The 13,216-nt window shown below is 36.7% G+C and overlaps 1 protein-coding gene across 3 annotated transcripts in view; it reads right to left on the bottom strand.

Annotated features, from left to right (window-relative positions):
* Positions 1 to 875: 875 nt before the first annotated feature.
* CBP (sarcoplasmic calcium-binding protein) overlaps positions 876 to 13,216 on the bottom strand; it is a 36,019-nt gene continuing 23,678 nt past the window's right edge. For all 3 annotated transcript variants that reach the window (XM_069827759.1, XM_069827760.1, XM_069827762.1), the window contains 4 exons: positions 7,253 to 7,420; positions 5,961 to 6,101; positions 5,550 to 5,630; positions 876 to 3,981 (listed from right to left, as the gene is read on the bottom strand). In XM_069827759.1, the coding sequence (XP_069683860.1) occupies positions 3,832 to 3,981; positions 5,550 to 5,630; positions 5,961 to 6,101; positions 7,253 to 7,420 (540 nt within the window). In that variant the 3' untranslated portion in view covers positions 876 to 3,831. The remainder of the gene's footprint in view (positions 3,982 to 5,549; positions 5,631 to 5,960; positions 6,102 to 7,252; positions 7,421 to 13,216) is intronic.

The following is a 13,216-nucleotide window of genomic DNA, read 5'->3' as shown; positions in this document are numbered from 1 at the left end:
AAATATACATTGTTTTGTATGAAAATAACTTAAAGGTAAAGATATCCCCTATAATACACGTCATGAAGGCACTTTGGGGACATGGAGGTAGAGCTCCACGCTTTCTTGACCTCAGCACTAGAATGGGGTAGTGTGGTCAGCACCACGCTTCAACTGTCTTTTACCTCCGGTAAAGACCCAGTACTTAATTTTATAGGCGGCTGAGCTGTTTGGAAGTTTAGTCAATGAGCAAATCCTGTTATCACGCGGGATTGAACCCAGGACATCCCAGTCTATAGCCAGTTGCTCTACCAACTGAGCTACCCATACCAATGTTAATGAGGAGCAGATTTATAAGGAATATAAAAATGGTTATTAATATTTGTCAACATATTATACAGGCAGTTCCTAAAAGTGCAGTAGTAATATTAAATACAACAGTCATCAAAGTTTCGATTCATTCGCTTGCACTTCTTTAATTAAGGATCTCATTTGCTCTTAATAAGAAAATATTTTCTAAATCTCTCGAATTACAGTATAGTGCCAGTGGCATACGCAGAATTTTGTCAAGGGAGGGGGTCATTATTAAAATTGTGTACAGTTTACATTGTATTTTATTTTAAATTGTATGTTTCATTACGTTAGAGTATATTAATTAATATTATACTATGTTCTAATAGAACATATTCATGAATATTCTTATAAAATCTTTGAAACGTAATTTCATAGTCATTCTATTTTTAACAAATTTTAACTTGTGTTCAATTTTGTATAATAAAAAAATTCTTGTGTCATTATTACACTTACATATATTACATATATATTACATATATATTACATACCAAACTAGTGTATAATATTTCATTGCATGTAGAACTTTAACTGTAACTTATATATAGCCAACATTTATTTGTATATGATAGGTAAACCACTTTACTTTACATAACAGGAAAATCCATGGAAATAATCAAATATATGTAATTTTATTTCAAGTGCAAGGGAATGGGTTCACACCCGGTAACCACCTGCCTTGAGTACGCCCTTGTACAGTACATTTATTTTGATGAACATAAACTCTGCTATATCAAATATGTGTGTAAAATAGAGACTAAAATCACATTTAAAGTACTGTAATCATAAATATTTCTTTTGAAATATATTTGGCGGGAAAATTTCAGTATATGGATTCCTCACTGACAATTGAGGGGCTTAGAACAAAAAGCAGGTAAGTGACATTATTAAAAAAATGAGGTAAGTGCGTGTTGTGATAGCCCAAAAGGATGTTTGTTTGGGATAAAATCAGGTAAGAGATCACACTGTGCAGTGCTGCTGTATGGGCATCATTTCACCAAACTAGTGTATAATATTTCATTGCATGTAGAACTTTAACTGTAATTTCCTCAAAACTAGGTTTCCATCACTTACCTGCTTTTTGTTCAAAGCCCCTCAATTATATCTTGAAATACTAAAAAGAGCAGAGTTGTCATGCTTACGAAAAGGCACTTTTCAGTGCCAATAATTTATTTTGTGTGCACAAGGTTGGAATTTTGAAGTAAGAGGGCTCAGATTAAAGGCACTTCGCGTTTCTCTAATTACATAAAAGAACTTCAGCAATAATGTCAAGAATGCATTATTACACAGAAACATTATTCGAGGATAGATGCCAGCATGGAAGCATCAATATTTTTATCAAATACTGGTATATAAAACACATGATCAATTATTTAATTAAAGCACGTAAGTATAATCAATACCGTCATAATAGAAATATTTCAGAAATTCATTGTGTATTAAATTAACATTGTCATGCGTTATATTATTTTAATTTCTCCCTGAATTTGTATATGATTGTTAGAAATTGTAGATTTTTACAGTCATGATAAATGCGAAATGTTCCTAAATGCTGTCAAAATAAGTAATTTTATGAATGACTTGAGGCTTTCCAGGCGTTTGATGTAGAATAACTCTTCTCGGGTTCTCAGCCAGGTGAGTTGGAGATTAGCTTCCAAGCTTTCGACGGCTAGCTCTGCCATCTTCTTCAGGGACGAAGTGATGTGGGACCACATCTAGCAGGTATATATGCAAAAGTAGGGCTTCCCGCTGCGGGCCAATCAGGAGCTAGTTCCTAGTCCCGACCGCCAGGCGCATTCTGGTTGGTGGACACGTCAGCCAATCAGGAGCCACTTGCTGGTCCCGACTGTCTGCCGTGTGCTGGTGGTCTAAGCGTATTGATGGCAGGTTTCCATGCTGTACTTCGTCCCTGAAGAAGATGGCAGAGCTAGCCGTCGAAAGCTTGGAAGCTAATCTCCAACTCACCTGGCTGAGAACCCAAGAAGAGTTATTCTAAGTAATTTTATGCTTAAATCCGCGATAAAATACAAAATGTATATCTTTCTGTGAAATAAAAGCAAAATTACATTTTCTGAGACTTTTTGTGTTTTTGTAAAAAAAAAAAATCAGAATCTATCTACAGGCTCCACCACAAACTGATTCTTACATTTTTTTTTTTTTTTTTTTCAAACAATGTGGTCACACATCCATGTTAGCTTTTACAATATGAATAACATAGGAATGTGACCTATCTGATACTCTCTTTGTTGTTATCTGTGCTATTATTTCGAATGTTCAACTAATCTGTGTGGTGCTGGCTGGCTTTAGGTCCAGTGTTCACTCACAAACAAGTGGTTGTGTGTAGAAGTGGGTGATTGTGATTGAGCAGTAGTTAAAAATAGGTTGGGGTGAAGTCTGGGGGTTGTACAGGTTTCCGATGCTGATATATAAAAGGGTTTGGGCTTCCAGAGCCTGGGACTTAACAGGTACACGTCTGAGATGAGACCTGGCTCTGTCAGGGCCGAGATAGGATGGTCTACCTGTCATCAGGTTCAAGAATGCCACTCATCACACTTGGACAATCATCACATATACAGGATGAAATGTAAATAATGTCGTTAATTTCAGGGGGTTATTCTTCACGATATTTCAAACAAAAATGCTTAATACAGTTTTGCTCGTTTTTTCTTCCTCTTCGAGATAAAGTTTTTTTTTTTTTTTATGAAATACCGGTATTACTTAGTGTGTTTTGGGAAAACCATTGATTTAATTCCCAATATGCTCAGTCAATTTACAAGAGCAGTGTATTATGATTATAAATGATTGAAAGAATTTTAGTTTTGTCCTTTAAATGTGCAGAAATTTGATCCGAACAAATGTTAAAATGTAAAATTTCTTTGCAGAACGAAAAGTTACATTTGTTCGGATAAAATTTCTGTACATTTAAAGGACAAAACTAAAATTCTTTCAATAATTTATTATCATAATACACTGCTCTCTTAAATTGACTGAGTATATTGGAAATTCAATCAATGGCTTTCCCAAAACACTATATGAAATGCTTCCTATGAAACAATTTTTATCTCCAAAAGGAAGCAAAAACGAGCAAAATTGTATTAAACTTTTTTCTTTGAAATATCTCAAAGAATAACCCCCTGAAATTAATGACATTACTTACGATTCACTCTTTATATAAGGTGTTCAATGGGTCAATGTAAGTCTCAATTCAAGGACTTTCCCTGAGTCTGGCTCTCAAGAAGCCAAACCTTGTGTTTGTATATTGCGAATTAGTTAAAGTTAAATTTAACAGTATTTTATACACAAATGCTGCTTGTGTATGAATATTTTTGAATACCAGTCCACAAAGTCATAAATAGGTCAGTAAAGAAATTTAAGTAAAATTCAATAATTGCATACATCAGTATCTGTTACATATAAAGTACTTAAAAATTAGGCATAGATAAATTAATGAGACAAGAAGTAGTAAACTAAATGCATAAAAAATTTTGGAGCTTTCGTCTTTCATGGCTTCACGAGGGGTCCCCAGAACACTTTGCTGGGCTTGCGTTCATCTTCTGTCAGGAAAAATTCACGGCCAAGTTTTACAAACTCCTTGAGGCTCAAGAAGCCGTCACTATTCATATCGATGGTTCTGAAGGAGTGAATTGCATCCTGTAAATATAAAAAACAAGTGTAAAAAAATGGCACATTAAAGTTTGTACATAGAGCACATCTTAGGCATATGGTTAATCATGATTAAAATTTCAGACAGATATTGCATTAGCTGGTGCTTGCTGACAACACTACAAAGGACTGCCACAGTCTTATTGATATTAGAGTATTTTAATAAGGCATCCAGTCATACCAAGGTATCTCACCAGTAACGGTACTATTTTCTTTTACAACTTGGAAACATTCTGTCCCTTAATTTGGGCTATAACATCACAGATGTGCTGATCAGGTAATCAGTAGTATATAGGGTGATTCCAATAAACTGAACCTAATAAATTAGTTACAAAATGAAAACTATAACACGGATTCATTTCAAACCACTTTCAAAATTAAGTACATCTAATATCACTATACAAAACCCCATGGTGGTCTAGTAGCTAGAGCACTGGACCTATAATCCTGTGGACCTGAGTTCGACCCCTGGTGTACCCTCCAATTTATAACTTGTGTTGGGAAAGCCCATTGTCTAGGTAACCATACAGTGATGAGATCATTTGTAGCATTCAAAACATTTCTACACACTTAAACATTAGACTTCAAAATTAGCATTTCTTCTTTATTTTTTTCTGACATCTTATCACTTCAGTTATACAGTATGTTATTGTCATAACATATCATTTTGTTTGTAATGAACTGATTTATTATTGCGAAAAATTTCAAAACATTAGCTATAATACTTCCTAAGTAAAATCTATCTAAATGTAATTAAAGCTAGTTTCTAGAAACAATTCGTTTCAAGAAACAACTCATACTATAGTGTCTTGTGTAATTAACAGTCACTAAGAACCTTTAAAAATAGTGAAATAAGCACAATCTGTGTATTAATCGATGCAACATTCTAGTCCTCTTAATAAAATCCAATAGTAGTCACTGGTATACAAATGTATTTTCTAGACAGGTAACTCGTTTGCATGATATGTATTATCAATTCCTGTATATCACAACTGATTGAATTTAATTAACATACTTGTTTTGTATTATACATATAGCTCAACTTATGAATGATCGTTTGCGTTTGTAAATTTAATAGTCTGATTGGCTATGTATTGTATACTTTTAGCAGAGCCATTGATGTAGCTCAGTCGGCAGACTCACTGGGTTGCTGATCCGGAGCTGCATTTGGGCTTGGGTTGGATCCCCCTTTGGTCTTTGGTTTCTTCCGAGGTTTTCCCCAGCCATGGTACTTAAGCCGGATGATCTATGGCGAGTCCTCAGCATCAACCACTTTGATTTGATTACCTGGTTGGGTTTTTCCGAGGTTTTTCCCAACCAAAAGGCAAATGCCGGGTAATCTTTTGGCGAATCCTCGGACCTCACCTCATCTCACTACATCTCGCCAAAATATTGTAAAAAATTGTACAAAATTATTAAATTGTAAAACTGTAAAAATTTCTAAAAATTGTAATTGTAATATTGTACAATTTTGACTTGTTCCACATCTTAAAGCTTCATAGCTCATGTAAGATCTATGGAATAAAATAAATGAATGTATGGTATTTTTTCCTGACCTGATGATCCAATCCCAAGCATTCGAAAAACAGCTTGAATTCCTCTACTGATATCACTCCGTCCTTGTCTTTATCCACAGCCTGGAACACAAAACCAACATCTCACAACATTTGTCTTCCATATTAAACTCTCCTTAAACAAAGTTGGTATCAGATGTATTAAAACTAGTTTCTTTGGAATCAGGTATGCATGAGTCCTCTGGACAGGTATGCAGTGTCAATTGTAATGTAGCCTGCATATGTGGTTCCTTTGGAAATAATATTAAATTTGAGTCCTCTCTGTGAATATGAATTGTTACGTTTCCCTTGGAAGTGAGTGTGTATGAATCCACTCAACAGATATGAATGCAATGTCACTTCAAATATGTGTAATAAACTAAGTGCAAAGTTCAGATAAGATGGATATATCACCTTGAACAAATATGGCAGGAAGTGGTGAGCCTTCTTCTTAAGAGATTTGTCGTTCAGCACGTGATGCATGTTTTCCAAGTATTCCTCGGTCTTCACCAGATTGTAACGATCCAGTGCCCCCCACTGTTTCTCCCACACTTCCTAATAACAAAAGACAACATGTCGTTTAATCTAACCTTATAACATATACTTCTCCATTTCCTTTATATACAAGTTAGGAAGGATGGAGAATGTTGAATAATATCAAGACATACCGGTATTTATAGTGGAATCCTGGGAAACGAGAATGCGGATGTTCTAGCAAAGAAGGGCAGCACTGCTACTTACAGACCTGTTTCTAAATCTACGTATTATTCTGTGAAGAGATTTATTAAATCTACATACTTAGACTTCAACAAACAAAATTTGATAACCTAATCTCAAGGGAAAAAATGGAACTCTCTGCATCATAATCCACAGTTAATTCCCGATTTACCACGAAAATCGTCTGTAGCTGCATTTAGATTGCCAACAGGCCATGATTGTTTGGCCAAACACCTGCATAGAATTGGAATATATCAGTCCCCTAACTCCCCATTGTGCAACTCAAACCAAGAAATGGATTCGGAACACCTCAAAATCTGTGCTTCAGTGGCTGACCATCATAATATCTTTGAAAAATATTGGAGTGCAAGAGGTCAAATTACTTTATTGTCAAACGCCTGGCATTAGAAAACAACAAACAACAACACTTTTGTTACTTGTCACAACCTTGTGGCCAGTGACATTGCTTTACTGTGTTAATATTACGGTAAATTGCCTGGCTGACTAGTTTCGACGTGGTATCCGTCACACTCCGAAGCATTTTTTTTAATGCTGGTAGAATATTACTCAATTTATTCCAATAACTTTTGTTAAAACTAAAAATTACTGTATCTTCCAAGTAATATTCCATACTTCTTTACAGTGTGTATATTGTGTCAAAATAATATACTCCAATAATTTTATTGTGTAAAATCGTATATAAAGAAGGATATTATACAACTGCCACTGAAGACAGACAGAGACTTACTGAATGACAGATCCTTTTTTATTTTATTTATAATCATTATTTTGTGTGCATGTTATTTTATAGACATGTTGAATATTTCTTAAATTATTTCAACATAACTTTATGGTTAACTATTATACCATAAAATGTATGGTATTCGATACCACAAAATAAATTTAGGCAACAGGACTAATTTTTTCTCAATTTCTGTAATATAAATTGAGTTACAAAATTGTGACAATGCCGACCGTAACCATCTTACCTTTAGAACGTCTTGAAATTCGTACTGCTGCTTCTCTGTTAGGTGGCCCAAGTTGACAAATCTTTCTGCCAGAATCTGGAAATCATCGTACGATACAACACCATCTTTATTGACGTCAATTACTCCGTGGAAAGTCCTCATCTTTCGACGCCAAAATTCACTGCGTCCCTTTAACATTAAACACAATATATTGAAATTTAAACATACCCGGTAATAAAGAATATGCACAAATTTTAAGCCAGTGTGGTTCACTTAAATTGACAATGTATCCTATAGGATACAATAGGTTAATAGACTATACGAGGTCTGTCTAAAAAGTATCCGACCTTTAGCCAGAAAAAATATTTCAAATACCTGACGGGGTTGGGACCCTAATCCCCTTCAAAGTAGGCCCCTTGTGCTTGCACACACTTAGCCCACCGATCCTTCCACTGCCGGAAACACCTCTGGAAGTCTTCTTTTGGAATGGTGTTCAGCTCCGTCGTCGCATTCCGCATTATCTCTTCTCTACTCTCAAAATGGGATCCTTTCAGTGGTGTCTTCAATTTTGGAAACAACCAGAAGTCGCAAGGAGCCAGGTCTGGAGAGTAGGGAGGTTGGTGAACGGTTGTAATTCCATGTTTGGCCAAGAAAGTGTGTATCAATTGGGATGAATGTGCGGGGGCGTTGTCGTGATGCAAGTGCCAGTTGTTCGCCGTCCACATGTCTGGTCTTTTGCGCCGAACTGCATCACGGAGTCGCCGGAGAACATCGTGATAGTACTCCTTTGTCACCATTTGTCCTTCCGGTGCGTATTCGTGATGCACAATTCCACGAACATCAAAGAAAACAGTCAGCATCACCTTGATTTTGCTTCGCACCTGCCGCACTTTCTTCGGCCTTGGAGACTCGGGATGCTTCCATTGCGACGACTGTCTTTTTGTTCCTGGGTCGTACCCGTACACCCATGACTCATCTCCAGTTATCACGGTGTTCAGAAACCCAGGATCAGTGTTGGCGGTGTCCAGAAGGTCCTGTGCAACGTCACGACGGAGGTCCTTTTGTTTCGGGGACAACAACTTGGGCAAGAATTTCGCAGCCACTCGGTTCATGTTCAAATCATCACGCAAAATTGCATGTGCAGAATCTTTACTCACTCCAACCTCTTCGGCAATCTCCCGCACGGTCAAACGACGATCTGCCATCACCAAATTTCGCACCCTCTCAACAACAGCTGCACTCCGAGCAGTTTGGGGCCTGCCACAACGCTGCTCACTCTCCGCTGATGTGCGGCCATCTTTGAATCGGTTGAACCACTCCTTAATTTGTGTTACACCCATCGCATCTTCCCCAAACACCTGCTGAATCTTACGAATTGTTTGACTTTGAGAATCACCAAGCTTTTGACAAAATTTGATGCAGTATCTTTGCTCAATTCGTTCAGTCATCTTGCGAGAAAACTAAATCCGACAAACACCTAGAACAGCATCTTACTTGGCGACCACCAGCCAGTGACTGGCACAAGCGAATGCGGTGAAAAAATTCAAGCATGCGCATTACAGTTCCTCCTTCCACCATGCACAGTGGCGCCGCCTTAGAATCACAACTTTACGCGGGAAAAATTAAGGTCGGATACTTTTTAGACAGGCCTCGTATGCTATAATTTTAATAGAACAATAGAAAAAAAGTTAGTAGAAAAATTAAAATTTCACAATACTTTTTTATTTACTAGAGCTTCCTCAAATTAGAGGCTGCCATTACACAAAACATACAAAACAATACAAGAACAAACAGATGATGAAAGATAACAGTAAGAAAAAAGTAAACAAGTACACAAACAAACAAACAAACAATGGCAGTATACAGAATAAAAAAAAAGTTACAAGTAAAGAAGCAATGAAACCTAATAAGAGAAAGAAAAATGATAATGGTGTGTCAGTTTTTTCAGTACACTGAATTAGAGTCCATATAGGTGGTTCCGTAAGAGTTTGACTGACTCTCTAATTATGAGGAGAGCCAGTTCATTCAGAAACGAATACACATACAACACATAAAAATATGGACATTGTGATAGTTGTTTTCTTTACGGTCCGACAAGGTTTAATAAACTAGTGTGAGAAATGAAGCTTTGCTAAGTTAAGTGTTAACTTTATGTTAACTTCTTCGTCCATTTAATATAATGTTGAAAATTCTGTTTATAGACATTGAAACACTCGAATTTGGAAGTATAATGACACCATATAAATGTGTAAGTACATGTTCACACACTGAATATGTAACCATTGCAAAACACAACACAACGTAAGAGAATAACTGCACTCATTGTTAGCTTATTCACTGCGCGCCTTTACTGTCAGCTGTCAAGTACAGCAGAGGCGGCTCCTCAGGGCAGGCAGGGTAGGCTAAGCCTACCTCAACACATTTAGAAAAACCTAAAAGAGGATTTTTATTAACTACCCCAACACATTTGGAAAACCTTATATAATTACATACTCTTGTCTAGGTGCTTAGAAATTCTTCAATTAACTATGAATGGGATTTTTTTAGGGTTAGTTGGACGTTGCTTACTACTGGCAGTTCGATTTATGCGACAAGAATACACTGGACAGATCACGATGCGTCAGAACTGTCAGAAGGTAGGCAGAAGCGAAGTTAGCCGACCTTCCACGTAACTTCAAAGCTGGCCCTGGAGTAAGCATTAAAAGAGATCGCTATTCTAAATGCTTTCTTAGCGCATGCGTTCTATGCTGAAGCCAGCGCGCTAGAATTCTGCCTGCCCTAACGAGAACCCACGAGCATTATCGAACACCTACGATTTGCGAAATTTCTGTTTGAAAGTTTCACGAGTTGGAACGTAGATTGTTACGAGTAGTATAACAGTTTTTAAACAGTGTGTTTTAAAAGATGTTTTTTTAATAGTGTATTTTAGAAAATGTGATTTTTGCAAGTACGTACTGTATATTAATGTTACGTATATTTGGTGATTTATAGTTAATGTAAGTGATAACAATAATATTATATTATGACTGATATAATAAGTAAACTGTTACGTTGTCCGTTTTCGCGTCGTAATGACATTGAAAAGAGAAGTATTTTGGACAATGGACGGCCCACTCTTGCATTAAGCTCTATTGTTCATAAAGTCAGTGCTAAAGGTGCAAGAAAATTTAATCCTTCATGGTATGAAACACTATGAAATGGAAATATAAAAATTGGAGGTTTATCTTTCGATAAGGTGGAAAAATTCAAATATCTTGGAGCAACAGTAACATATATAAATGATACTCGGGAGGAAATTAAACACAGAATAAATATGGGAAATGCCTGTTATTATTCGATTGAGAAGCTTTTGTCATCCAGTCGGCTGTCAAAAAATCTTAAATTTAGAATTTATAAAACAGTTATATTACCGGTTGTTCTGTATGATAGTGAAACTTGGACTCTCACTTTGAGAGAGGAACATAGGTTAAGGGTGTTTGAGAATAAGGTTCTTAGGAAAATATTTGGGGCTAAGAGGGATGAAGTTACAGGAGAATGGAGAAAGTTACATAACGCAGAACTGCACGCATTGTATTCTTCACCTGACATAATTAGGAACATTAAATCCAGACGTTTGAAATGGGCAGGGCATGTAGCACGTATGGGCGAATCCAGAAATGCATATAGTGTGTTAGTTGGGAGGCCGGAGGAAAAAAGACATTTGGGGAGGTCGAGACGTAGATGGGAGGATATATTAAAATGGATTTTAGGGAGGTGGGATATGATGATAGAGACTGGATTAATCTTGCACAATGTAGGGACCGATGGCGGGCTTACGTGAGGGCGGCAATGAACCTGCGGATTCTTTAAAAGCCATTTGTAAGTAAGTAAGTATGGTATGAAACACATAAATGGCTAACAGGAAGTGAAGTTAAAGCTAAGCTGTAGGTGGTCACGTTTGTTACTGTAATCTAAAGAAGGTACTTGGAATCAGATCATATTTGTAACTCGGTAAGTCTAAAGAGACTTGAAAAGAATTTGAATCCAATTTCGGAAATGTTGTCTGAACAACAAGGGTTGCAAGACAACAGTATTACAATAAACTAGAAAAAACCGACAAATTATGAGACGGCTCATTGATGTAACAGTATTGTTATGTAAGCAAGAGTTAAATTTTCGGGGGGGCATGATGAAAGCGAGCTGTCATTGAATCGCGGGAATTACATAAAAATGTTCTGTAAATTTTGCCTACCCTGGACATTTGACTACGAGCCGCCACTGAAGTACAGACTGGCACAGCTAACACGTCTAGTTATCAACCTGCCAACCTTCAGCAAGTCTCAAGAGAAAACTTCAGATGTAAATTTCCTGGCCACCCAGTTCCATGCAGTCAAACAATACTACATTAACAGTGCAGACAAACAATACTACATTTAGTGAATAGGTTTAATGAAGCAGTTTCTATAAATGATGTGATGTGAATTATGTATCACACAAGGTGGGAAACACTTCCAGCAGCTACTGTGATGAGACTGAGTACTGAATGCCTTTTTGGTAGTTTATTTTACGTCGCTTTATCAAGTGCTATGGTTATCTAGCGTCTGAATGATATGAATTTTTTTTTTATCTTATTGGGTTATTTTACGATGCTGTATCAACATCTAGGTTATTTAGCGTCTGAATGATATGAAGGTGATAATGCCGGTGAAATGAGTCCGGGGTCCAACACCGAAAGTTACCCAGCATTTGCTCGTATTGGGTTGAGGGAAAACCCCGGAAAAAACCTCAACCAGGTAACTTGCCCCGACCGGGATTCGAACCCGGGCCACCTGGTTTCGCAGCCAGACGCGCTGACCGTTACTCCACAGGTGTGGACGAATGATATGAAGGTGATAATGTCAGCAAAATAAGTCCAGGGTCTATCGCCGAAAATTACCCAGGATTTGCTTTTAATGGGTTGAGGGGAAAACCCCGGGAAAAACCTGAACCAGGTAACTTGTTCCAACCAGGATTTGAATACGGGCCCGCTGATTTCACAGTCAGACATGTTAACCATTACTTCACAGCGATGGACCTAATGAAGGTTATTAGTATTTAACACAGAAAGTAAGTTTTAATCTGAAGAAGCATCATGAATTCATGGATGTAAGCAGCAGTAATAGTGTGGGGGACCCTACTGCCGGTTGGATGATAGAAACACCAGGAACATTTGCTGGAACTAACTGTAACAATGTTCAAAATCAAATTTCGCATATAAAACTTAATTAGATTTAGAGAAAAGTAAGAAGAAGCAGAAGTAGCAATAGTAGCAGCATTTTATTTAATTATGCTTTCAGCTGCAGAGTTGTTCGGTGACTCACTGGTGATATTCAATATAAATGAGAAATTGTATTGTATTTATTAACATTCCATGGAATTCGTACATTGCTTCACAGCTAGAATATGGAACAAGTCAAAAAACTTAATACTATTATAAAGTCTAGCTGAAATATATGCAGGAAGAGGTTTACAATATAGTCTACTAGTACAATACAAAGTTTTACATAAAGATTAATTTTTGGTCCTACAGAATATCTCGGAGTAGCTCAGTGGTTAGAGCACTTGGCACGTAGAACCGGGGATCGAACCCGGTTACCGTAACGAAGTTTTAGTATCAATTTCATGAAGAGTCGTTGAATGTCATGAATTCACCTACAGAATAGAAGGCGTGAGAAATTTGGTACTTCTTTAATTTGGTCCTAAATAATCTTATCGTTGTTGTTCCTGCAATAACTCCTATGTGCAAAATATAAAATTTTTCAGTAGGAAGAAAAAATACATTTATTCATTCTATGGCAGTGGTACATAGGAGATTGTGAATTCTTACATTTTCGAAAGAAAGAAATATAATCATATATAGGAAATTTTATTATTTGCTGTATCACAATTTAAGTTATTTAATAGAGCAAAAATCTGAAAATCGATAAATATGTCACATAGGAGTTATTGCAGGAACAACGACATTAT

The sequence above is a fragment of the Periplaneta americana genome, chromosome 6, assembly GCF_040183065.1.
Source record: "Periplaneta americana isolate PAMFEO1 chromosome 6, P.americana_PAMFEO1_priV1, whole genome shotgun sequence".
Lineage (NCBI taxonomy): Eukaryota > Metazoa > Arthropoda > Insecta > Blattodea > Blattidae > Periplaneta > Periplaneta americana.
Note: the sequence above shows the minus strand (reverse complement) of the source record. Positions and strands in the feature narration are given on the sequence as shown.